General features: G+C 49.7%; 2 protein-coding genes across 3 annotated transcripts; one reads left to right on the forward strand and one right to left on the reverse strand.

Moving 5' to 3' along the window:
• The first annotated feature begins 479 nt into the window (after positions 1-479).
• Positions 480-11,342, forward strand: C1S (complement C1s). 2 transcript variants are annotated; one of them, XM_051643406.1, is made up of 12 exons: positions 480-616; positions 1,087-1,151; positions 1,335-1,562; positions 3,043-3,220; positions 3,495-3,620; positions 4,317-4,516; positions 5,365-5,518; positions 5,746-5,861; positions 7,098-7,176; positions 7,411-7,548; positions 8,062-8,136; positions 10,160-11,342. In XM_051643406.1, the coding sequence occupies exons 3-12, from the start codon at positions 1,473-1,475 to the stop codon at positions 10,951-10,953; spliced, it is 1,950 nt and encodes a 649-aa protein (XP_051499366.1). In that variant the 5' UTR covers positions 480-616; positions 1,087-1,151; positions 1,335-1,472; the 3' UTR covers positions 10,954-11,342. The 2 variants fall into 2 exon arrangements, with proteins under 2 accessions (XP_051499366.1, XP_051499358.1); XM_051643398.1 differs by lacking the exon at positions 1,335-1,562 and adding an exon at positions 1,563-1,767.
• A 1,488-nt stretch (positions 11,343-12,830) lies between these two features.
• C1R (complement C1r) lies at positions 12,831-20,832 on the reverse strand. The gene is made up of 11 exons (XM_051643375.1): positions 20,698-20,832; positions 19,301-19,529; positions 18,870-19,062; positions 18,565-18,708; positions 18,221-18,417; positions 17,592-17,739; positions 17,385-17,506; positions 16,579-16,657; positions 16,049-16,189; positions 14,686-14,760; positions 12,831-14,169 (listed from the first exon to the last, which is right to left on the reverse strand). The coding sequence occupies exons 1-11, from the start codon at positions 20,703-20,705 to the stop codon at positions 13,367-13,369; spliced, it is 2,139 nt and encodes a 712-aa protein (XP_051499335.1). The 5' UTR covers positions 20,706-20,832; the 3' UTR covers positions 12,831-13,366.
• Between the last annotated feature and the right edge of the window lie 2,603 nt (positions 20,833-23,435).

Genomic DNA, 23,435 nt, shown 5'->3' on the forward strand with positions numbered 1-23,435 from the left:
CATGCTCTTTTCTTTCCCCCCCCCCCCCTAAAAAAGGGTCTGTAGCATCAGATGAGGAGCAGTGCCAGCAGCCCTGTGGCCACCATGTTGCAGTAACAAAGTGGACTCCAGCATAGCGGTTTCTGGACAGGATGATCAAACAGGTTTTTTTTCCATGCAAAAGCACTGGACCAGTTCTTGTGTAGACTCTCCCTTTTCTACACCCTTTGGATTTTTTCCCTAACTTTTAAAGGGGAGGGGGGAGAGGGGGAGAGAGAAGGTAGACGAAAACTCTGTTCTCCTCCCTTTTCTCAAAAGTCATCTGATTTCCCGAAAGTGCTTAATACAGACCAGATCTGTGCCATTCCCCGCGCAGCCTGGGCCAACAGGATTGTGCAATTTATTCTGGAAATTCCTCCCCCTCTCCCTGCCGATCGTATCAGCTCGGCGGGGAGTCTGGAAAGCCGCATCCCACAGGCAGAGGGTGCTGCGATATTGCGAATTAGAGCTCGTTTCCTCCGACCTCAGCCTTTGGTCAGTTTGGAGGAGGGTGTGAAGAGGGAGAAAAAAGAAAAAGAGGAAGAGAGAAAACAGAAGGGAAGAGAGAAGAAAACCAGACACGAGCTAGGGAGAGAAGGTAAATATTGCAAGCATTAGTAATGGGAAGGGAAAACATTCATGAGCATCGTTGTCTGACAGCTGGAACAGTCAGGACAAGCTGCTCCCCAGCCCCAAGGTCTCAGGATATTTTTGAGGTGCTGGGGAGAATGGATTGGGTGCCCTCGGGTGGAGGTGCTTGCTGTCTTGATTTGCTGTGCAGCAGCAGCAGCGTGGTGTTTGGAGACACTGATGGTCAGAAGGGGAGAGTGTGAGCACTGGCGAGTACCAAGATACAGGTCATCTTGCCATTTTGTTAGTATGGAGTCTAGCATCCCTTCTTGATGCATGAGGTTGCTGTATGCAGGAAGGAACAGGGATAGAAACTTGCTCTTGAGGCAAAACATTGGCATATCTACTGCAAGCTGGAGTTTTAGGGTCTTTGACCTGCCCAGCAGACATGCAGAAGCACAGGCAGCATTAATCAATCATACTGGTTTTTTGTCCCAGGTTGTAACTCCAAAGTCCAATTCCTGAAAGCTTTCAGAAAGGAAGATCTGCTTTTCCCAGATGTGGTAAGTTATTTAATCTCCAAGAGGAACTTAAGTTTATTAATAATTTCATTTTATAAATCAGGTGTTTTTCCTGTAGTATGTACTGATTCTCAAATCTGAATGCACCTGTAGTCCAAGTAGCCTCCAGAACAAGGCAGCCAAGTAGGGAATAGCAGCTAAGAGCCTTCTGTTCAACTCCTGCAGCATTCTCAGCTCCTGTAGAGCTGGAGAGGAGCGGGGAGCGCAGCTGAGGTTGTACTCTGGTGTGAAAGGCTACAGGAGAAGGACTGGCCTCACATAGCCACAGCAGCATTGGCCATTGCAGCTCCAAAGCCAGGAGCCATGCTGTGTCCATGCCTCTTCACGAGGGACTGTGTGCCTACCTGCACAGAGAGGACTACTGCAACATCATCTCCATTCCTCTTTCCTCAGGTACCTTCTCTTCTTCTGTCTCCCTGTCTGGGCTGATGCAACCTCCATGTATGGTGAGATTTTGTCACCTAATTATCCTCAGGTGTATCCCAATGACATGCAAGAGTCTTGGGATATCCAGGTCCCACCCGGCTATGGCATTCACCTTTATTTCACACACATGGATCTCGAACCATCGCAAAACTGCGAATATGACTCTGTCAAGGTACTGTCCCCATCCTCCAGGGAGGAAAAGACAAGAAGCAGGTTAGCACACAGAACAGCAAAGCTGTGCACAAAGTTTTGAAGACAAAGCTCAGGGATGGAAAAGGAGATAGACACATCCTTTCTCTTCTGAGGTCCAAGAAGCCTGAATGACTGAGTGTATCTGCAGCTACTAAATTGATTTGAGTTGCATCATAACCACATAAGCATTGCCCACCAAGTGAATGTCCCATCAATGTCCCCTTCCCCATGTTTCTCCTATATTCCTAGGAAAAGCCTACTTAGCCATCACTGACTCCCTATTACCAAACATATTTTTAGCTAGTAGGCACAAAAGGATCGTTTTCTTAAGGCATTGATTTTCTGTCCCTGAAATAATTCAGAATTAATCCATGAGTGGACATGAACAATTTAATGCAATCATGAATTGATTGGAAATGATGAGGGTTTAAAACAACCAAGAGATTTGTGTATGGATAATGGGCACCTAGATAAAGTGCTGTGGTCCATTGCACTGCAGTTTTCTATGTTCTCTGTACCACAGCTTTCTTAAAACTTAAAGACTCACTAGCTCTGCTCCATGATGTCCCACAAGGCACAAAAGATCAAACATTTCCACACAGGCAGGCAGAAACAAGATGATCCTATCCTGCAATAGCTATGTGTGAAAAGGGGCTATAAGCTCAGGTGCAGCACCAGAAGGACACCTTGGAAAAGGACCAAGGTGGGACAGTAGATATATGTACTCTGCTAGGAGCTGTAGTAATATGTGCCCTTTTGCAACAAACTGATTAACTTGTTAGACTGACCTGCAGATCATCACTGATTGGTTTTGCCATTTTGAACCACATTGTTAATTTTTTTTTTCTTTTTGGTACAAGAAGGCCTGAGGAAAGGATGTTAACAGAGAACTTTCTGGATTAATTTGTATCTGAGAAATGAAGATGAGTATTTCACATCTGGGAAGGCAGTAGGAAAAGCACTCAAGAATCTTACAAATGTCATGAAACTAATTGTCTTGGGGTTCTGTTCAGTTGCACCTTTCGCTGACTGTCTTCCACCCTTGGCCAGCTGGGTGGATTACACAGCAGCCTCGGTCTCTCCTGCTGGCTGTGTGACACAGCTGTGCCCTGGGACACCTACCTGAACATCCTGAGAAATGCATGCTACTGAGGAGCCTTTGGTTGGAGCCTTCACCCATTAGCTGAAGGATTCAAGTGCTGGAAGCTAGACATATTCCAGTAATGAGATAAGATCTCTCTGCATTCTTCTGCAGGTCCTGTTGGATGGCCATGTTGAAGGTGTGCTTTGTGGGCGGAAGGAACCTCGTGCCCCTGGCTCCTCGATTGTGGAGGAATTTCATGTCCCTTATAACACCCTCACTGTGAGCTTCCAATCAGACTTTTCCAATGAGGAGCACTTCACTGGATTTGCAGCCTACTATGTTGCAGTGGGTAAGTTTAAAATAGTCTCCTCTGAATCTCTGTGCTGTCCAGGCTGGAGGGATGTGGTGGAAAACTGACAGAAGGGTTTTCCTTACAAGAATGCTTTATTTAAGAGATACCAGCAGACAGGACTGCTTTCCAGTATGGCCAGTCTGTCTTAGAGATACCTTTTCCTTGTTGTTCACCAGTATTTGCTTCCCTTTCTCATCTTCCTCTTGCCCTTAGGGCCCTTTCACTTGGCCCATTAGCCAATCTTGGCTTACTAATCTTTTCCCACTTGCAGATGTGGATGAGTGCACGGATTTTGTGGAGGAACCTTGCAGTCATTACTGTAATAATTACATTGGAGGTTACTTCTGTTCATGCCCACCAACTTATTTTCTCTATGAGGATAACAAAACATGTGGAGGTAAGAGATCTACATGAGCTGTGGTCAGCTGAGGTATCTCTGTCAACCTTCTTAACCAGCTGTGACAGGTATATTTTGGAGAAAAAACATTCCAGTGCAAATCTGACCTGAAGTAGACCATGATTTTGGTAATTTCTAGTAACGTATTCTTTACATTCTTGTTTTTTGTGTGAAGAAAATTAAGATATTATTAAATGACATTCTCTAAAGGCAGTGATGGAGACCTTCCTTAGCATACTGCTATCTGTGAGTCTTTTAATCTCTGACAAAATAGGACAGTTCAGTGAAGACACAAAAATGGCCAAGGGGCTGCTTGGCTAGAATAAAAAAACATGGGAAGTCACAATTGGTGCATGTTGCAAAGGGTGTAATTTATAATTTGAAGACACTAAGATAAATTAAATGAGACTAAGCATAATTAAAGATGTGCTGAAGCTGTCCCATAGTACTTAGGACATCTGGAAGTTGCCCAAAGGATGGGCAAGAGTGCAAGGTGGCTTAGGCCATTAGAAGTTGAAGTCCCTGGCAAATTGGATAGAGAGTGGCCCTAGCTTCAGTTTCTTGAAAAGATGCAATGTTGTGCCATGGTTAATGCAAGTGACCGGGGAGACTGGCGATGTAGTGGAAGAGGGAAAGCTTGTCAGCTTTGGACCATTTCGTTTCTGAACCCTGCCTGTGTTCCTTCCCTAATCCTAGTGAATTGCAGTGGAAATGTCTTCACTGAGCCATCAGGGGAGATTTCCAGCCCCAACTATCCCAACCAGTACCCAGAGAACTCCCAGTGTGAGTACCGAGTGGCTCTTAGCCCAGGCTACTTTGTGGCATTGACCATACGCAGCGGGGACTTTGACGTGGAACCAGCCGACTCAGCAGGGAGCTGCCACGACAGCTTAACAGTAGGTGTGGGGCTTGGTGGGGGTCAGGGTGCTCTGGATCTCTTCTCGGTCTCCTCATAGGTGGAGACTTGGGGGTGTTGGGTGATGAGAAGCCCAACATGAGCCAGCAATGTGCGCTTGCAGCCCAGAAAGCCAAACGTGTCCTGGGCTGCATCAAAAGAAGAGTGGCCAGCAGGGCCAGGGAGGGGATTCTGCTCCTCTACTCTCAGGAGCTCCCACCTGGAGTGCTGTGTCCAGGTCTGGAGCCCTCAACATAAGAAGGAAATGGAGCTGTTGAAGAAAGTCCAGAGAAGGGCCACGAAGATGATCCAAGGGCTGGAGCACCTCTCCTATGAAGACAGGCTGAGAGAGTTGGGGTTGTTCAGCCTGGAGAAGAGAAGGCTCCAGGGAGACCTCATAGCAGCCTTCCAGTACCTGAAGGGAGTTTACAGGAAAGGGACTTTTTACAAATGCTTGTAGTGAGAGGATAAGGGGTGATAGTTTTAAACTGGAAAAGGGGAGAGTTAAGATTAGGTATTAGGAAGAAACTCTTTAGTGTGAGGGTGGTGAGACACTGGCACAAGTTGCCGATGGAAGCTGTGGATGCCGAGTCCCTGGCAGTGTTCAAGGGCAGGTTGGATGGGGCTCTGAGCAACCTGGTCTGGTGGGAGGTGTCCCTGCCCATGCAGGGGGGTTGGAACTAGATGATCTTTAAGGTCCCTTCCAACCCAAACCACTCTATGATACACAGAATACCCCTGGACTGCTGAACTTTCTTTTCCGCTATGTTGCCATTTTAAATTCTTGGGAATATCTTTCTCCGACTGTATTTGGTATTTTTCATTTCTTCTTGTGTGTTATTTTCCCAGATTGTTTCTGGAGAGCAGCGTTTTGGTCCCTATTGTGGCAGCAAATTCCCAGGTCCTCCTGAGATCAAAACAAGGAGCAACATTCTTGACATAATCTTCCAGACAGACCATGCAGAACACCATAAAGGCTGGAAAATACGCTACTATGGGGATCGTGAGTAAACACTAGGGAAACCATTCCCTCTGCTGCTGAATTAGGAAGAGACCTTGTCCCAGGTCAGATTAATGATCAAATAGGATGTAAACATGTTGACAGTATTAAGTAAATAGAGGATGCCTGTTTACTAGGCATAATAATCACTGGGGAGAGAGAAGTTGGGAACTGGATGGAAAATAAATATTGAACCAGGTAATCACTGGTTTTTGCCTATGTTTTCAAAGCTATAAGCTGTCCTCCAAGTGTCATCCCCAACTCCATTCTTGACCCAAAGAAAGACAGGTATATCTTCCAGGACATTGTGAAGGTGACCTGTGTCGAAGGCTACGAAATCGTGAGGGTAAGTTACATAAAAAGCCATCTATCCTCTCTGGCTCTCAGCAGCTTCCTGATGCCATTTCCCATCAGGTGTCCTGAGCACCTCTGGCAACTCAAAGTTTTCATTACAGCTGTATTTTTTGGTTTAGGCCCAACACGACAACGGAGAACCAGCCCCCTGGCTGCTCACTCAGCTCCCCTCCCACACACACCCCCACTCTGGGAGGAGGAGGACAAAGCTCCTGGGTCAAGACAAAGGGCAAGGAGGGATCTTCACTGATTAAGGGCCCAGGCAAAGCAGACTCAACTTGGGGAAAAATAACAATTTAATCTCACACTAATCACACACACGCAGGACACAGACACAGAGCAGGGCTTGCAGATGTTACCCCACCCCTCCTTTCTTCCCGGGCCCAGATCCCTTTGTTCCCGGTTTCTCTCCCTCCTTCCCCCCAGCAGCACAGGGGGACAGGGGATGGGGTTTAGAGTCACTTCACAGGCTGGTGGTTCCTGCTGCTCCTTCCTCCTCAGGAAGAAGGATTCCTCACAGTCCTGCCCTGCTTCCCCACGGGGTCCCTCCCATGGCAGAGAGTCCTCCACCAACCTCTCCTTCATGAGTCCTTCCCACGAGGTCCGGAGCTGCTCCAGCCTGGGCTTCCCACAGAGTCAGGGGCTGCTTTGGGAACAGCCACCTCCCCTGGCCCCGGGGTCTTCCACAGCTGGGCAATCAGAGTCCTCTGGCAGCAAATCCTCTGGCCACAACATCCAAGTCCAGTGGCCAAGTTCCCCCCTCCTGGTGCCTTCAGGGAATGTTCCACCATGTTCCTCCACGAGTGCAGGGGGACAGCTGCCATCTCGCCATGGGCTGCAGGGAAACTTCTGCTTGGGCACCTTCTTCCTCTTCTTCCTCACCAACCACCAGCACAGCTCTCCCTCTCCAGCTCAGCTGTTTCTTTCTTAACCCATGTCTCTGCTCAGGTGTTGTATCATTTCTTTCGTATGTTAGTGGCAGAGGCGCATCTCTTGTCCCTCTAATGGCTCCTTGGCTGGGTTTGGAGCAGGTGAAGCTTCTCAGCTTCTTCCCAGAGCCACCCCTGGGGCCCTTCCCCCACTACCAAAAAACCCACCAAACCAAACCATCACACTTTATTAAGTGGAAACTTCCAGCCACTGCACCTTTTCAGGACCCTACACTGGCATGCCTGTGACAGATATATTTCGTGGCCAGGGACTTACCTGAATAATGTGTTTTTCCCAGCAACGAGACAGCATCCTGACTTTTCACTCCAGCTGTCAGCACAATGGTGAATGGAGCAACTCCCATTTCAGCTGTGTTCGTAAGTGACCCATCTATGTATTGTGGGAAGCACACTGGAGTGGGGTCCTTGGGCTCTAGATCCACTGTATCTCCAGATTAGAAGGACTGGGATGTGAGCATGCTGAAGGGACAGAGGAAGGGACTGTACAGGGACCAGAGGGGCTGAGTGGTTCTGGATCATACAGAACAAACATATTGTTGGGTGAGGATGTCTCTTTGGTTATATTTGATAGTTTTTGTTTCTTCTCTGCAGCTGTAAACTGTGGTGATCCCATTCCTGTTGACAATGCCCAAGCCATATACATCTCAGAACCTCATAAGCCTCTGTACAAAGCTGCTTTCCACTATCAATGTGATGCACCTTACTATACCCTAGAAACCAAAGGGGATGGTAAGCATTGCCTCTGCTACATCAACATATTTCTTTGATCAAAGGCCTAAAAAAAGGTAATGAGCAATAGTCACAAGATTATATCCCATCAGGGCAAGACTGGGAAAAAGTTCTCAGTGGTGTGAGGCTGGAGGCAGCAGTAATGTGTTGCCTTTGTGTTTAATACACTGTAATAACGTCTGCTTGGGGTGCTGACCTTAAAAGTATCAGCAAGTCCCCTCTCCATTTGCCTGGTGTGTGAACCATGGAGATTTTTGTCACAGTTGGCACACATTTCTGGTGGAGAAGGACTCCAGAAATCTATTAATGAGGTCACTCCAAGATCGGGGCAAAAGCACCCTAGTGAGGTTACTACTAGGGAGATCTCAGCAATGTCTGCCAAGCTGTGCTTGCTTTAGAAATGAGACATCAATATGCAATATGCACATCAGCATATACAGTGATGCTACTTAACCCTCTGTTCATCTTGATTATATCCTTGTGGCACTCTTCTTTTTTTGTGTGTTTTCCAAGCCGTGTATCAGTGCTCAGCCAGTGGAGAATGGGTCAACGAAGAGATGGGAACAAAGCTACCAAAATGTGTCCCAGGTACTACCAAAAATTGTGCATATGCACCACTGCCTTCACCTCTCTGTTTTCAAACTGTTAAGCCTGAAAGTATAGTTGATCTTTTCTATGTTGTTTGAATCACGTTGGACAGGGTGCTTCTGACATCTGTGGGGCCCAAAGAAAGGTCAGATGAGGCAGCAGAAAGAAACTGGAAACATAAGTGGGCAACATAATAAGACATTTGGTGTAACAGAACCTCTTTGTGTATCAATGTCTGTTTCTGCACCAGTTTTCCCACTTTAAAGTGTGCACGTTCTTGAGTTGTTCAGTGCTTTAGATCTCTGTCTGCATTGCAGGTAGCAAAAAGACTCACAGCTCAAACAGATGTCCAAGGATGCTGGGCCTGTATTTCTTTGGTCTCTCTCAAGCTACAATGAGAGCTGTAGCTTCTTTTCAAACCCCTTCTGAGAGTAGTGTCCAGCACTACAGGTGTAGCACTATAGGGAAAGGGCTTTCACTCTTCTCACTTGAGGGCATAGCCTAAACCCTTAAGGTTTAAGGTGTCCTTCAGTATTCAGCTGCACTTACTGTGTCTGAAAGTTCAAGCAATATCCCCCTCGAGGAGCTTCTCATCCTCTCTTGATGTACTTGGGAGGCACTGAGGAGGGAAGTGCCTGGGTACTGGACTACTCCTGCTCCTGACTGCTAGTGGTTATGGCTGGGTCTTAACTTCTGCACACTGGTCAGCTTACCCTTTCAGAGGTGGCAGCATGCCTTGACCTGGTTGTATATACGATGCCTGTTAACAACTCCAGCCCCCCCAAATGTTCATTGGCAAAGTACAAGATCCAGCTGAAGATGGTTCAGCCCTCTTCAGGGCCAGCTCAGCCAGTGACTTGGACTATTCAAGTGCACAGTGCAAAAGGCAAATGGTAAGATAAAGCTCAGATAATTTACTACTCAAGAAGAGCTTACAAAGAATAAAAGACAGACTCTTCTGAGTGGGACATAGCAATAAAAGACAATGACAGGCAATGGGCACAAGTGGCAACAAAGGAAATTCTGACTGCATTTAAGGAAAAATGCTCCTCTTGTTGCCTGGAGAAGCTAGATAATCACCACCCTTGGAGATGATCAGAAGTCATCTGGCAAGGCCTCTGAGCAACCTGGCTTTGCAGTTAAGAGAGCAGGGGGAAGGGCAGTCAGGGATTAACTAGAGACATCAAGAGGTACCTTCTAGCTGAAATCTTTCTATGATTACATTAAATCATTTAACAAACTGATTCATTTAAATCAGAAGCTACCTACTGGCTATAGTTCCTCAGTCTCTAACTATATGACTAAGGGTTCAAAGTAAACAAGACAATGTAATAAGAAGTCATGTTCCTAGCTATGTCTGAATGATCAGCCTTATTTATGCCCTTAGTGCTCACATTCTGCTAAACCTCATAGAATAATTTAGGCAAAGATCTTGGAGCACCTCTGCACCCATAGCACCCACAGCACCCACAGATGAGCTCTCCATTAACCCACTGCCAACACAGAAAAAGAATGGAGGGGAAAACTGGTAAAACATCAGTGACAAATCTGAACTCTTAACCATCTGGGGTTCACACACACAGACATTTAAAGAAGTGTGTCATGTATTTAAGAATTTAAGCAAATATTTTTTTCAAAGACAATCTCTTCACCTACAGGATGTAGTTCAGTAAAGGAAAATTGCTAACTAGAATGCAATTAAATGATGAGCTTTGACACACCCAACCCTGGCAGGCTGAAAATAGCTGTGAATCTTCTGCTTTCCAGGACAAGAATTTGAATGAAACTTTTCAGCCTAAATTGAATGTTGACAGCAGTTTTGTTTTAATTTTCTCGAATTTTTCTGTAAATACTAGTTGCAAACTTTATGACATAGAATATAAATGTTGGTTACTCTGAATAAAAAACTATTTAACACACACAGGAAGGGGGGAGCTGTGGGCACTATAGTACTACCAAAGAAATCCCGGTTTGTAACTGCTACCTCACCCATCTGGTTCCTCTTTTTTTCTTTTCTTTCCAGTCTGTGGGGTGCCTAGTAATCCTGTCCAAGAGAAGGCCAAGATTTTTGGAGGCACTCTTGCAGAAAAAGGCAACTTTCCCTGGCAAGTGTATTTTGAATACCCAAGAGGAGGTGGTGTACTCATCTCTGAAAGATGGGTGATGACTGCAGCTCACGTGCTGGAGGGATATGACAAGCCCCACATGTATGCTGGGGTCATCAATGTTGGTAGAGAGTCCCTGTTCAGGGAGGGCAAGCAGCTGATCCCAGAGGCTTCATTCATCCATCCTGGTTGGAAGAAGCAGCCCATAGAAACCAGGACTGATTTCGATAATGATATTGCACTAGTGAAGCTGAGGGATCCTGTGAAGATGGGCCCAAACATCTCACCCCTCTGCCTGCCTAGTAAATCACCTGAGTATGAGCCGCAAGAAGGGATTCTGGGCTACATTGCTGGCTGGGGCCAGAAAGAGAGAGGAAGACTGCCTGTTTATCTTTGGAAGGCCCAGATTCCCGTGGTGGACATGGAGAAGTGCCGATCTGTGCAGCCAGAGGGCTCTGCTGACTCCAGTGCTTACCGGTTCACTGACAACATGATCTGTGCTGGTGGGGGGAAGGACAGCTGCAAGGGGGACAGTGGTGGAGCCTATGCTATCCAAGATCCTCAGGATGACAGACGGTACTATGTGGCTGGGCTGATCTCGTGGGGACCAAGATGTGGTACCTTTGGTCTTTACACCAAGGTAGTGCGTTATTTGGACTGGATTAAAGAGACCATGAGCAAGCACGAGGATGCAGAACTTTGGCAGGATTAGCTCTTGGTCTTTTCAGTACAGTCAGCTTTCTGAATGTGCTGGTTCATGTTCGGGCTGGCTGGGATCCTGTTCACTCTGTGTATGTAGCATGGGCCTACTCATTGTGTCTGTGCTGAGTGGAGAGGCTGGGAAGGGCATTTCTTCTCCCACTCCCAGAAGCATAAAGGAATGATGCTATTTTGAATAAAGAGGCTCCTTCTGCTTCCTCTCATTTTTTTCTTTCCCATTTTTTCCCACTTGGAGAAAATGGAGCCATACCCTACCTGACAGGGAGATTTCAATGCAGATGAGAATAATTGTTTGTTCTAGTGTAGGTTCAGAGCCTGATTTCTGATGTATTTCCTGTATTGTGCAGAATATCTAACAGCATAAAAGAATGTCCAAATTGCCTTTTGTGCACTGTGCTTTTGTGGGTTTACTGCCTTTCTTCTTTTCAGTCTAGACCTAGTTCTCCTTTAAACTCCCTAAATCAAGTGTCTAATCACTTTTTCACCCACTACACTGCCAGCTTTTGTCAAGCTGTAACTTGTGCTGCCTCTCCTCTCTATCTAAGAGTTGTATGAGGTTCTTCTGAGATGGTTTCATCTCATTGACCAAACATTACTAACCATGAGGGCTTCAGACTTGTGAATCAATCTGAGCAGAAGAGACATCTCCAAAATCCTTTCATTCACCTATCCTCAGGGCTTTAGTTTTCAAACTTTATTGTGTTAGGTAAGAAATAAAGGCTGCATGATTTAGGTTAGGTGGTGTTGTGGCAGAAGATTCCCTGACATGCATTGGGTTGTCTTCTGCTCCTGAAAGTCCTGTGTCACTCACAGATCCACTAAGATGGTCAGGGAACGGGTGCAGATAGCATATGAAGGTGGAGGAAGATGGGTTTGATCAGCATGAAGAGGAAGTTGAGAGGAAGTTCTAACTGCTTATGTTCAGTTCTGGGCCTCTCACTACAAGAAGGACATTGAGGTGCTGGTGCCTATCCAGAGAAGGGCAACCAAGCTGGTGAAGGGTCTAGAGAACAAGTCCTTTGAGGAGAGGCTGAGGGAACTGGGGCTGTTTAGTTTGAAGAAGAGCCTGAGGGGAGACCTCATTGCTCTCTACAACTGCTTGAAAGGAGGTTGCAGTGAGGTTGGTGTTGGCCTCCTCTCTCAAGTGAGTAATGATAGGATGAGAGGAAATGGCCTGAAGCTGCACCAGAGGAGGTTTTGACTAGACATTAGGAAGAATTTATTCACTGAAAAAGTAGTCAGGCACTGGAACAGGCTGCCCAGGGAGGTAGTGGAGTCACCATCCTTGCAGGTGTTGAAAAAACGTGTAGATGTGGCACTTCAGGGCATATTCTAGTGGGCATGGTGGGTTTTTCAGGCTTGTGTGGTGGTTGTGGAAGTTGGAAGAAACCCCTAGAGATCATCTAGCTTTCCAGTTTTAATCCATTACCCTTCATTCTTTCACTACAAGCCCTTGTAAAAACTCCCTCCCCAGCTTTCCTGCAGGCCCCATTCAGGTACTCGAAGGCCATGATGAGGTCTCCCCTGACCTGCAGTCAGAACTTTATTGCATATGGTATGAAAAAAAATCCATCCTTAAATTCTAGTAAGTAAAGGTTCCTTGGCTCTCTTCTCCATGAGACTGGTTGTTGCCTTCCCTGTCTTTTGAATGTGGCATCACAAAGACAACTTTTTTCTTGCCCCCCTTGAAGCCACCTGGGGTATCAGACTGGGTAATCTAACGGTACTTTTCTGTCAAGTGAGCAACTGCCACACTGAACTGGGAAAACTGCGTTGGTAGGTAAAACAGCCCTATATAAAGTCTGTAAGTTGCTTCCAGTGATGGGGAATATTTAGTAATTGTTAAAAACAAAGACGGAAAACCACACATGGTTTCTCCAGCCATGATTTTAATAGTAACAGAATCTTACTGATGCCACATGTGTGGCATGTGCACACTCAGCACAAAGCACCACATCCTTCAAGGAAGTCTGCTGCCCTGCAAACATCTGACACTATGAAGTACAAAAGTAGGCTAAAGTATTCTGATGACATCCTCAGGACTTCAAACAGTAAGATGTTTGCTGTCATGAGATTTCCTGACACTGTTCAGGCTTCATCCACTAATGAGATTTGGAAGAACCAGAACATCCACAAAGGCATCCCACAAGCTGCCAATGGTGCAGCAGCTTTTCTAAGTCTTGATAGTACCACCAAGAATTCTTCAAACAATACGGTGGCTTTCAGAAGTGCTCATGATGAAAGTTACATGGTTTAAGTGTTTGAAAAGCCTTTGGGATGTCATCAAAAGCTTTACTGTGTTTGGAAATTGGTATGTTTTGTTTTTTTTTTTTATTCTTGTTTGATTCTTATTCTTGTTATTATTTTATTCTTCTTTGATGCTCCAGGTAGCAGAACAACAACAGTTAGAGCCTATCCTCCCTTACTATCCCCTTGATCCAGTCCAAATAGTTGAGGACCTTCGTGTAGAAGCCATAGCCTTGGGCACAGCCGATACCCCAAGAAACAATACCAGTAGCCACCCAACGACCACTCTGTGTGTCTAACACTGTGAAGATGCTCCCACTGTCCCCCTGGCAGGTATCCTGTTTGATTGTGAGGAAGCCGGCACAGAACATGTTCTCAGAGAAAACTACAGGTATATCTCGCCTCTTACTATCCAGCCAACTCTGACACTTCTCTCGAGCGACCGCCGGCAGGCTCACATACTTCAAGTCATTGGAAACAAAGTTCTTCTCCACACCAAAGCCACTCACATAGCCTACATGCCCATCCTCATAGAACGTGGTGTTGGCAGTATCTGGGAGACAGATGGGCAGAACTGTAGGGCCCAGGGTTACTGGGTATTTCAGTTCCAGCAGAGCTATGTCCCCGTTGAAGTTATACTCATCTTCAGGGTTGTAATCTGGATGGATGAAGATCCTTCGTACAGGGTGGTTACCTATCTTGTAGAGCTCTTCTACGTTGGTGTGGCCGAGGAAAATATTAGCATCCTCTGCTACCTGGTCCAGACTCACCTCATTCCTTCCTGCCCCTTTGGGGATGATGGTGTGGGCGGCAGTGAGGATCCAACGGTCGCCCAGGAGTGCACCACCCCCTCGTCCTTGGATGCCAGTCAGAGCCTGCCAAGGGAAATTCCCTCTCCCTGCTGACTTGCCGCCCAGGATCCGCTCGACTGCGGTAACAGGATTGACTGGCTTCCCACACACTGCAGAGAAAAGCAAGATCATTCCACCCTCTGTTGCCCTGGCCTGTCTCTCTCCTTCCTACACCATCACTGTTCGAGATGTTTTACTAGGGCATGTAGTGAGCGGACAAGGTGGAATGGCTTTAAACTGGGAGAGGGGAGATTTAGGTTAGACATCAGGAGGAAATTCTTTAGTGTGAGGGTGGTGAGACACTGGCACAGGTTGCCCAGGGAAGTTGTGGCTGCCCCATCCCTGGAAGTGTTCAAGGCCAGGTTGGATGGGGCTCTAAGCAACCTGGTCTAGTGGGAGGTGTCCCTGTCCATGCAGGGGGGTTGGATCTAGATGATCTTTAAGGTCCCTTCCAACCCAACCCATTCTGTGATTCTGTGATTATTTTTGCCTTCCTGGATAGATTCCTCTGTCCTCCCTCCCTGACACCATTATCCTCACTCCCCTCCCTGTACGTTGTCACAGCCTTGTACTGACTGTAAGCAGGAATTGGTAAACATCAGACAAACTCAGAGTTTTTTACTGACCTGGCAAGCAGGCAGGAATCCTCACCTGGCCATCTCCATCCACCCAAGTTCCCTCAGGAGAGCAGGTGAATCTGTCTGGAAGATGAGACGGGAATGAATGAGACCCAGGCCTGCAGGTATAGGGTGGGAAGAATGAAATGGAATGGACTAGACTAAGGATAGGATAGGATAGGATAGGATAGGATAGGATAGGATAGGATAGGATAGGATAGGATAGGATAGGATAGGATAGGATGGAATTTTAGAATCAAGTTGCTAGTCTCTGCAGTTGCAGAGAGTAAGATAAGGTGTTTTGTTCCAGAAAAAGCAAAAAGATGAGTCAGTTCCTGTACATGCTCAGTATCTATTTCTGAAGCTATACTGCAGGTCAACCAACTTGCATGTCACCTCTCAACACAAGCTCTACTACCTCCAAGATTCTTGCTTTCTGAGAAAGTCTGTGCTGGTGACTAAAAACAGTTTTTATACCATTTATATTACACTGTGCTAAATGCTTGCAAGAAACTGTTTGCTGTTCTCTTTCCAAAATTGACTAAATCACAGTCACTCCCCATAAGAATTTGGCTGGTGCTGATATTTACTTGCTCCTGAATTATTTTCTGATGACATTGAGCAAAACTGTATGTCCATGCTGGCAACCATATCCAGGAACTGATTCAGATTTAAAGTCTACTTCTTTTCTACATGGTTTTTGGGTTGTTTGGTTTGTGTGTGTGTGTGTGCGTAGAGTCTAAATGAACAGCCAAGGCAAGGAGACAATTAACTTTTTTACACTGTTATTGTAACCTAAGCTCCTGTGTCATCAAGTCAGGTCTCACATCCAGAGAAGACGTGAGTGGTTCTGAATGTTGCCTTTATTCTTTTGACCTGCTGCATAAAACCAGATTTTTCTGCAGGTATGTTATTTAGCCCTCAGATATCTCTGCTGCTGGACAATATTTCAAAGAGGTATAAAGCATTAGAGAGGAGAGGAGTGTGATGGTTTTTTGTAGCAACTTGGACAGGTGTGATGAGGTTTCAGAATGTTGGTGATTCCCAGACACTATGCCTCACATTTCAGTGAAAGAATGAAATCCACTAGAGAAGAATAAATCATGACTACAGATGAGAGAAGACGACCTTCCAAACAAGTTAAGGAGAGCATGGAGGAGGGATGTGATGGTCTCCAGGAATGAAGCAGAGTGGGAACATGCTGAGGTAACGAGCATCAGAAGCTATGCTGCAGAGCCAAGGCAAGACTGGGAAGCCTTCAGCAGGAGGAAACCTTGAGCCCTGAGCCTGGGGAGCAGAGTCCATGCTAAGTGGGAATCTGAGAGGGCTTTCCAGGCACAGGTTTCAACGTCTGTGTGGAATTAGGACTCACCACCACCTGCTCCAGTGACAATGTGATAATAGGGCTCATTGCAGCGGTATGTGATCACTGACTGGTAGGTGTTGTTTGCAGGTTTATTAACATAGCTGAATGCCCCATTGGTCAGGTCTGCAGGGTTCCCACAGTTCACAACTATAAAAAAGAAAAAAAAGAAAAAAAAAAAGAATTGACTCAAAAGACAGCCTTACTCCTTGCAGGTTTCAGGTTGACTTGGATTGCAGCCATGATGTGAAGGATGGATTGGAACAGCAGGCAGAGAGAGGTTGCTCCAAAATGGATCCCAAACAGGCATCTTTTGCTTTTAGATGTTACAACATTATAGCAACTTGTTAGTGATATTTCATGCATTTTTGTAAGGGAGAAAAACATTTAAGGTTTTGCAAGCAGACAAATGTAATGAAAGTCAACAGTGGATTTCCACAGATCTTTCCAACCAGCATGAGTCTATGGTCAGAGACCCCATGTTCTTGGAGAGGGAAAGCCAGAGCAGAAGGCATAATCCCTGCTCTCAGATCACTCACTCTCACAGCGGGGCATGGATTGATGCCACGTCCCATCAGCCTGGCAGACAGCCGTGAAGGACAGCAACTTCTGGTTGCCCTGTGTGGGAGAGAAAAACAGCATTGTTGGTTGTACAGAACCTTGCATTCCCTTCCCCATGTTCAGATGTTATTCTGTCTTCCCATCTTCTCACTGCTGTTCAATAGTTCCCCCTCTGCAGTCTGTTCCAGTTGCTGTCCTCTCTGTTTGCTGCCTTCCCTCCCTGGAGGTGTTCAAGAGCAGGTGGGATGGGGCTCTGAGCAACCTGGCCTAGTGGGAGGTGTCCCTGCCCATGCAGGGGGGGTTGGATCTAGATGATCTTTAAGGTCTCTTCCACCCCAAACCGTTCTGTGATTCTATGATTCCCTCTACCCTCTGTTTGCCACAGGCTACAAATTCTCCATAGCAGGCCAAGATGTCAGCAGCCACCAATCCTAAAACTGTGACAAGTCTGGGGCACTACCCAGTCCTGCCAATAGGATGGCAAGGGAGGCAGGTAGCACCTTCTGCTTCAAGTCTGATTACATATCCTTCCAAAGAGATATTCTTGTTTACCAATACTTCCTGGGATCTTTGTCTCTCGTTTCCTACCAGGGCTTTGTGAAACAGTAACTGCATAAGGACGGGAGCTAGGAAAGGAGAAAACGCTGGAACAAAGCCAACTGAGGCCAGGAAGAAACAGAAACTGCAAGAGATTGCCAGGAGTGAAATGTCCAAAGAAAGTGAAAGACATACGAACTGAAGAGAAGCCAAAATATGGCTGAAGGGAGCAGACAAGGGATCTCACCTCCATCAGGTTATACCCGGTCTTGCAGCTGGCAACAAAATAGTCCTGAAATTGATACACAGGCTGCAGGTCTCTGATGATGGTAAACTGGTCCCGTGGGACAGGCTGTGGGCACTTTATTTCTGTTAAGAGAATGGATCAAAGTAAGTTGGCATTAACAAATGGTGTAGATAGGCTGTAGTAGCCTCTGGAGGAGAAATGTCTTACTCTCTGAGGTGTAGTGGATCTTCCAGCCACGGCTGAACCCTGACTCATCAGTGAGGAAGAGTATGTCCACCTCATTGCTGTTGGTTTCAATGCTGTCAGGTGACTTCTTGCCACAGAATTCACCAATCACTCTCCCTCGTGCTTGGATCTGATGAGGGAAACATGGATCACAGAGACAGAAACACACATGCCTCTCTGCCCCAGTATCCCTGTTTCAGTCCGGACCAAGCTTGCCACTGTGCCTGTGATGGTGGACAGGGTGGCTGGCTGACCTCTCTTTGCTGGTGTCTGCACTGACAGATGACAACAAAGGGCCTACCCACCACAAGCTCTGCTTCTTCCTTATCTTGGCTAGCAGAGCTAACAACCCTTTCCAATCCTGAAATTAAAACAAAGGGAGATGGAACTGGAAGGAGGATGATATTTTTGGCTCCACTCACAGGGACCTGTGACCCAGAGCCTGTGACCTCAGGACAATGGTAACGAAGCACACTGAGGGAGGGAGAAGGGAAGAGGTCAGTGCTTCACGCCAGGGCATTCACCTCGTACCCATCCCATGTTTATCATCCCACAATTCCTGTCCAGGTCTGGCAGCAAGGTTGAAAAGAGAGTTTGCTAATCTCCAGTACCTTGAGCTGGTCATAAGGACAGTGGACTTGCTGGTGGTCATCAATCTCAAAGGGTTCCAAGAAGTTGAGGGTGATAGACAGGCCCTTTGGCAGACGGATGCTGTAGTTACACCGGAGCTCTTCCGGATAGGGCTGGGGGTACTCAGGGCTGCTCAGGTACCCAGAGGCCTCTGTGTACAACTCACTGCTGCACTCCACTGGTGTAGAGGAAGAAAGTACAGGTCACACTGAGGAGCTGAATCTTCTGCAGCCCTCTCAACTCTTCCCTAAGTCACTTTTCCTGCCCTTCCTGGCTGAAGGACTCCTTCCCTGGAGCCCTGTGATTCTTCAAAATGTTAGTTTACCTTTGCAGGAGTGGTGGTCACTCTGAAGCTGGTAGCCAGTCCGGCAAGAACAGAAGTAGCCCCCCACATAGTTGTGGCAGAAGTGCTGGCACTGAGGCCTTTCATCTTCCTCAGCAGCATTGTTAGGGTCACATTCGTCAAGATCTGAAGACACGGGAGATGCAGGGACAAGGGGAGGAAAGTGTTAAACCTCTCTGCTGTACAGTGAAAGTTCATAAAGATCCATATCCTTGCTTTCAGACAAGGAGGAGAATTGGTGGAGACATACAGGCTTCTTTCTGCATGATGAGGGTATTGCTACTCACCCACAGCTTGGTAATAGGCCAGGAAGCCCCTGTAGGGAATCACTGTGCCATTGTCATCGTTGGAGAAATCAGAGTGAAATGCCAGGTGCATCCTGTTCCCCTTAGACACAAATTTTTTCCTTCCTGGGTGATTGCCTGTGGTCGACCCAAGCTGGCCACAGTATCGGCCCAAGTTCTTCTTGTCTGCTTTGATCTGTCAAGGTTAATGGGAAAAACCTTGTAGCTTGGTAAGACTTAGGCTGCTCCATGTATCCACTACTACCCAGTCCCAAGTTGCCAGGAACTGCTCCACCTATTTCCATCTTTAACTCCCTTCTCTTTCCTTTGTGGGAAGCATGACAGCTTGGTGAATCAACAGCCATCACAGGTGCTGGCCACTACATTCCCATCTCTTCCCCCCCCCACCTTGCCCCAGGTATCTATGCACCTACCTTAACATAGTCATAGAAGCAGGACTCAGATGGCTCTAGGTCAAAATATCTGAAGGTCAGCTTCACCACATAGCCTTTTGGGACACGGATATCCCAGGTGCTGATGTTATTGTTGGGATATGGCTTGGGATAACCAGGGGATCTGATCTCCCCAAAAAGCTTGCTTGGGACTGGACTGGAACTGACCACTCCAAAAAAGAGGAAGGCCCACAGGACAAATGGAACATGCCTGTGAACATGACAAATAAACGATGACATTGCACAAAATTAGGTCATCCAAAATCAGAGGAGTTTTCACAAATTACTTGCGCACTGTCCCATGGAATCCAAACACCAGGGGCCTAGTTGCAGGTCGTGTCTGGCTTGATCACTCAGGGAGAAGGACAGCTGAAATTAAGACACCAGCACTACCCAGGTTCCAGCAAGGCATCGTGATACAGACAAGACAGATGCATCAACCCAGGAAGATGTTTGAAGGAACATGGGTGAATTCATTGAGCAACATCTGCTTGCTCCCAGCAGTCATGAGGCTGAGTCCCTTAGAACTAAAGGAAGTTTCATTCCCTTTGGCTGTGGGCCAGCAGCTTGTTTCTGCTTCTTGCTAGCTCCCCAGCTATTGCTATTTACTGCCTATCTCATCTGGTGAGGATGTGAAGATCTCAAGCTGAGAGTGCTGAGGAGCAATCCTGCAGTGCCTCCCGGGCAGCCCTCTACCCAGTCATGCCTCAGTCTCTCTCCTCCAAAAGTTGGAACTCTTTCTTCTTTTTTCCTCATCCTGCAGATCACTCCTCTTCCCCACTGGGGAACGGGATTATGAGTGCTCTTCCAGCACAAGCTCTCTGCCCAGGTCTCATCAGAACAGCAGCCAGCGAGTAACCCTTCTCGCTCAATCTTACGTGCTAGCAAAGCTTTCACGGAGGGCAGTGAGCCTGCCTGAGCTTAGCCCTTTGAAGATCTTCTTCCTGGAGGGGTCTGACCCTCTGCTTCTCTCCCGGCATAGAATCGTTTTGGTTGGAAGGGACCTTTAAGGTGATCTCAAGTCCAACCATGACCCCAGCTCACTGCCAAGTCCCCGCTAAGCCATGTGCCTCAGCACCACTTCTACCTATCTTTTAAACACCTCAGGGATGGTGACTCAACTGCTTCTCTGGGCAGCCTGTCCCAGAGCCCGACAGCCCTTTCAGAGAAGGGTTTTTTTTCCTCTCAGATCCAACCTAAACCTCCCCTGGCACAACTCGAGGCCATTTCCTCTTGTCCCGTCGCTCGTTCCTCGGGAGAAGACACCGACTTCCCTGTCTCCCCCCCCGTCTCCGGGCAGCCGTGCCGAGCAGCGAGCTCTCCCCCCGCACCAACACCCCCAGCCCCTCGGCCCGGACCCTCCCCAGCTCTCCACTCACATCTCCATGCGCCCGCCTTCCCCGCCGCCCCGGCCGCAGCTCCGGGAAGCCCCGCGGCCGCTCGGGGAGGTGCGGGGAGGCGGGGGAGGGCAGCGAGAGCCCGGGAAAGCCGCCCGGCCCCGCTGCCCGCTGCTTGCTGCCCTCTGCTGCCCTCTGCTGCCTGCTGCTGCCTGCTGCCCTCTGCTGCCCTCTGCTGCCTGCTGCCCTCTGCTGCCCTCTGCTGCCCTCTGCTGCCTGCTGCTGCCTGCTGCCCTCTGCTGCCCTCTGCTGCCTGCTGCTGCCTGCTGCCCTCTGCTGCCCTCTGCTGCCTGCTGCTGCCCGCTGCCTGCTGCCCTCTGCTGCCCTCTGCTGCCCTCTGCTGCCTGCTGCCCTCTGCTGCCCTCTGCTGCCCTCTGCTGCCTGCTGCTGCCTGCTGCTGCCTGCTGCCCTCTGCTGCCCTCTGCTGCCTGCTGCCCTCTGCTGCCCTCTGCTGCCCTCTGCTGCCCGCTGCCTGCTGCCCTCTGCTGCTCTCTGCTGCCTGCTGCCCTCTGCTGCCCTCTGCTGCCCTCTGCTGCCTGCTGCTGCCTGCTGCCCTCTGCTGCCCTCTGCTGCCTGCTGCTACCCGCTGCCTGCTGCCCTCTGCTGCCCTCTGCTGCCCTCTGCTGCCTGCTGCCGCCTGCTGCCCTCTGCTGCCCTCTGCTGCCTGCTGCTGCCCACTGCCTGCTGCCCTCTGCTGCCCTCTGCTGCCCTCTGCTGCCTGCTGCCCTCTGCTGCCTGCTGCTGTCCGCTGCCTGCTGCCCCCTGCTGCCCTCTGCTGCCCTCTGCTGCCTGCTGCTGCCTGCTGCCCTCTGCTGCCCTCTGCTGCCTGCTGCCCTCTGCTGCCCTCCGCTGCCTGCTGCCCCCTGCTGCCCTCTGCTGCCCTCTGCTGCCTGCTGCTGCCTGCTGCCCTCTGCTGCCCTCCGCTGCCTGCTGCCCTCTGCTGCCCTCTGCTGCCTGCTGCTGCCTGCTGCCCTCTGCTGCCTGCTGCTGCCTGCTGCCCTCTGCTGCCCTCTGCTGCCTGCTGCTGCCTGCTGCCCTCTGCTGCCCTCTGCTGCCCTCTGCTGCCTGCTGCTGCCTGCTGCCCTCTGCTGCCCTCTGCTGCCTGCTGCCCTCTGCTGCCCTCTGCTGCCTGCTGCTGCCTGCTGCCCTCTGCTGCCCTCTGCTGCCCTCTGCTGCCTGCTGCTGCCCGCTGCCTGCTGCCCTCTGCTGCCCTCTGCTGCCTGCTGCTGCCTGCTGCCCTCTGCTGCCCTCTGCTGCCCTCTGCTGCCTGCTGCCCTCTGCTGCCCTCTGCTGCCTGCTGCTGCCCGCTGCCTGCTGCCCTTTGCTGCCCTCTGCTGCCCTCTGCTGCCTGCTGCTGCCTGCTGCCCTCTGCTGCCCTCTGCTGCCTGCTGCTGCCCGCTGCCTGCTGCCCTTTGCTGCCCTCTGCTGCCCTCTGCTGCCTGCTGCCCCCTGCTGCCCTCTGCTGCCTGCTGCCCTCTGCTGCCTGCTGCTGTCCGCTGCCTGCTGCCCCCTGCTGCCCTCTGCTGCCCTCTGCTGCCTGCTGCCCTCTGCTGCCCTCTGCTGCCTGCTGCCCTCTGCTGCCCTCTGCTGCCCTCTGCTGCCCGCTGCTGCCCTCTGCTGCCTGCTGCCCTCTGCTGCCCTCTGCTGCCTGCTGCTGCCCGCTGCCTGCTGCCCTCTGCTGCCCTCTGCTGCCCTCTGCTGCCTGCTGCCCTCTGCTGCCCTCTGCTGCCCGCTGCTGCCCTCTGCTGCCCTCTGCTGCCTGCTGCCCTCTGCTGCCCTCTGCTGCCCTCTGCTGCCTGCTGCCCTCTGCTGCCCTCTGCTGCCCGCTGCTGCCCTCTGCTGCCCTCTGCTGCCTGCTGCCCTCTGCTGCCTGCTGCTGCCCGCTGCCTGCTGCCCTCTGCTGCCCTCTGCTGCCCTCTGCTGCCTGCTGCCCTCTGCTGCCCTCTGCTGCCCGCTGCTGCCCTCTGCTGCCCTCTGCTGCCTGCTGCCCTCTGCTGCCCTCTGCTGCCCTCTGCTGCCTGCTGCCCTCTGCTGCCCTCTGCTGCCCGCTGCTGCCCTCTGCTGCCCTCTGCTGCCTGCTGCCCTCTGCTGCCCTCTGCTGCCCTCTGCTGCCTGCTGCTGCCTGCTGCTGCCTGCTGCCCTCTGCTGCCCTCTGCTGCCCGCTGCTGCCTGCTGCCCTCTGCTGCCCTCTGCTGCCCGCTGCTGCCTGCTGCCCTCTGTTGCCCAGCCGCGGCCCCGCCGCACAGCCCGGGCTGCCCCGGGGGCCTCGCGGCTTCGGGGCGCGGGACAGCTCGCCCAACCCTGCAGGCCCTTCCTAGGGGGGGTCTGCAACCCAGCAGCTCTCGGAGCTTGCTCTCACCCTACCCCCCAAATGTCATAGAGTCACCAAGGCTGGAAGAGACCTCTGAGACCATCAAGTCCAGCCTATGACAAACACCACCACATCTCCAGACCACGGCACTAAGTGCCACATCCAGCCTGTCCCTGAACACATCCAGGGATGGTGCCTCCACCACTGCCCTGGGAAGTCCGTTCCAATGTCTGATCACCCTGTGAGGAAGTGCTTCCTAATATCCAACCTAAACCTCTCCTGGAGCAGCTTCACCCTCTCATCCTGCCACTAGTTGCCTGGGAGAAGAGCCCAGCCCCACCTGACTACATCCTTCCTTCAGGTAGTTGTAGAGAGTGAGAAGGTCCCCCCTGAGTCTCCTCTTCTCCAG

Source organism: Apus apus, chromosome 1 (genome assembly GCF_020740795.1).
Source record: "Apus apus isolate bApuApu2 chromosome 1, bApuApu2.pri.cur, whole genome shotgun sequence".
Lineage (NCBI taxonomy): Eukaryota > Metazoa > Chordata > Aves > Apodiformes > Apodidae > Apus > Apus apus.

Bases quoted from the DNA above. Each gene is read 5' to 3' on its own strand.
- C1S (XM_051643398.1), top strand. The intron at 5,862-7,097 runs GTAAGTTACATA...TGTTTTTCCCAG, and splicing joins AAGGCTACGAAATCGTGAGG to CAACGAGACAGCATCCTGAC. The intron at 8,137-10,159 runs GTACTACCAAAA...TTTTCTTTCCAG, and splicing joins GCTACCAAAATGTGTCCCAG to TCTGTGGGGTGCCTAGTAAT.
- C1R (XM_051643375.1), bottom strand. The intron at 17,740-18,220 runs GTACTGGAGATT...TTCCCTCATCAG, and splicing joins GTCCTTATGACCAGCTCAAG to ATCCAAGCACGAGGGAGAGT. The intron at 14,761-16,048 runs GTGAGTCCTAAT...CTCATCTTCCAG, and splicing joins TGTCACTGGAGCAGGTGGTG to ACAGATTCACCTGCTCTCCT.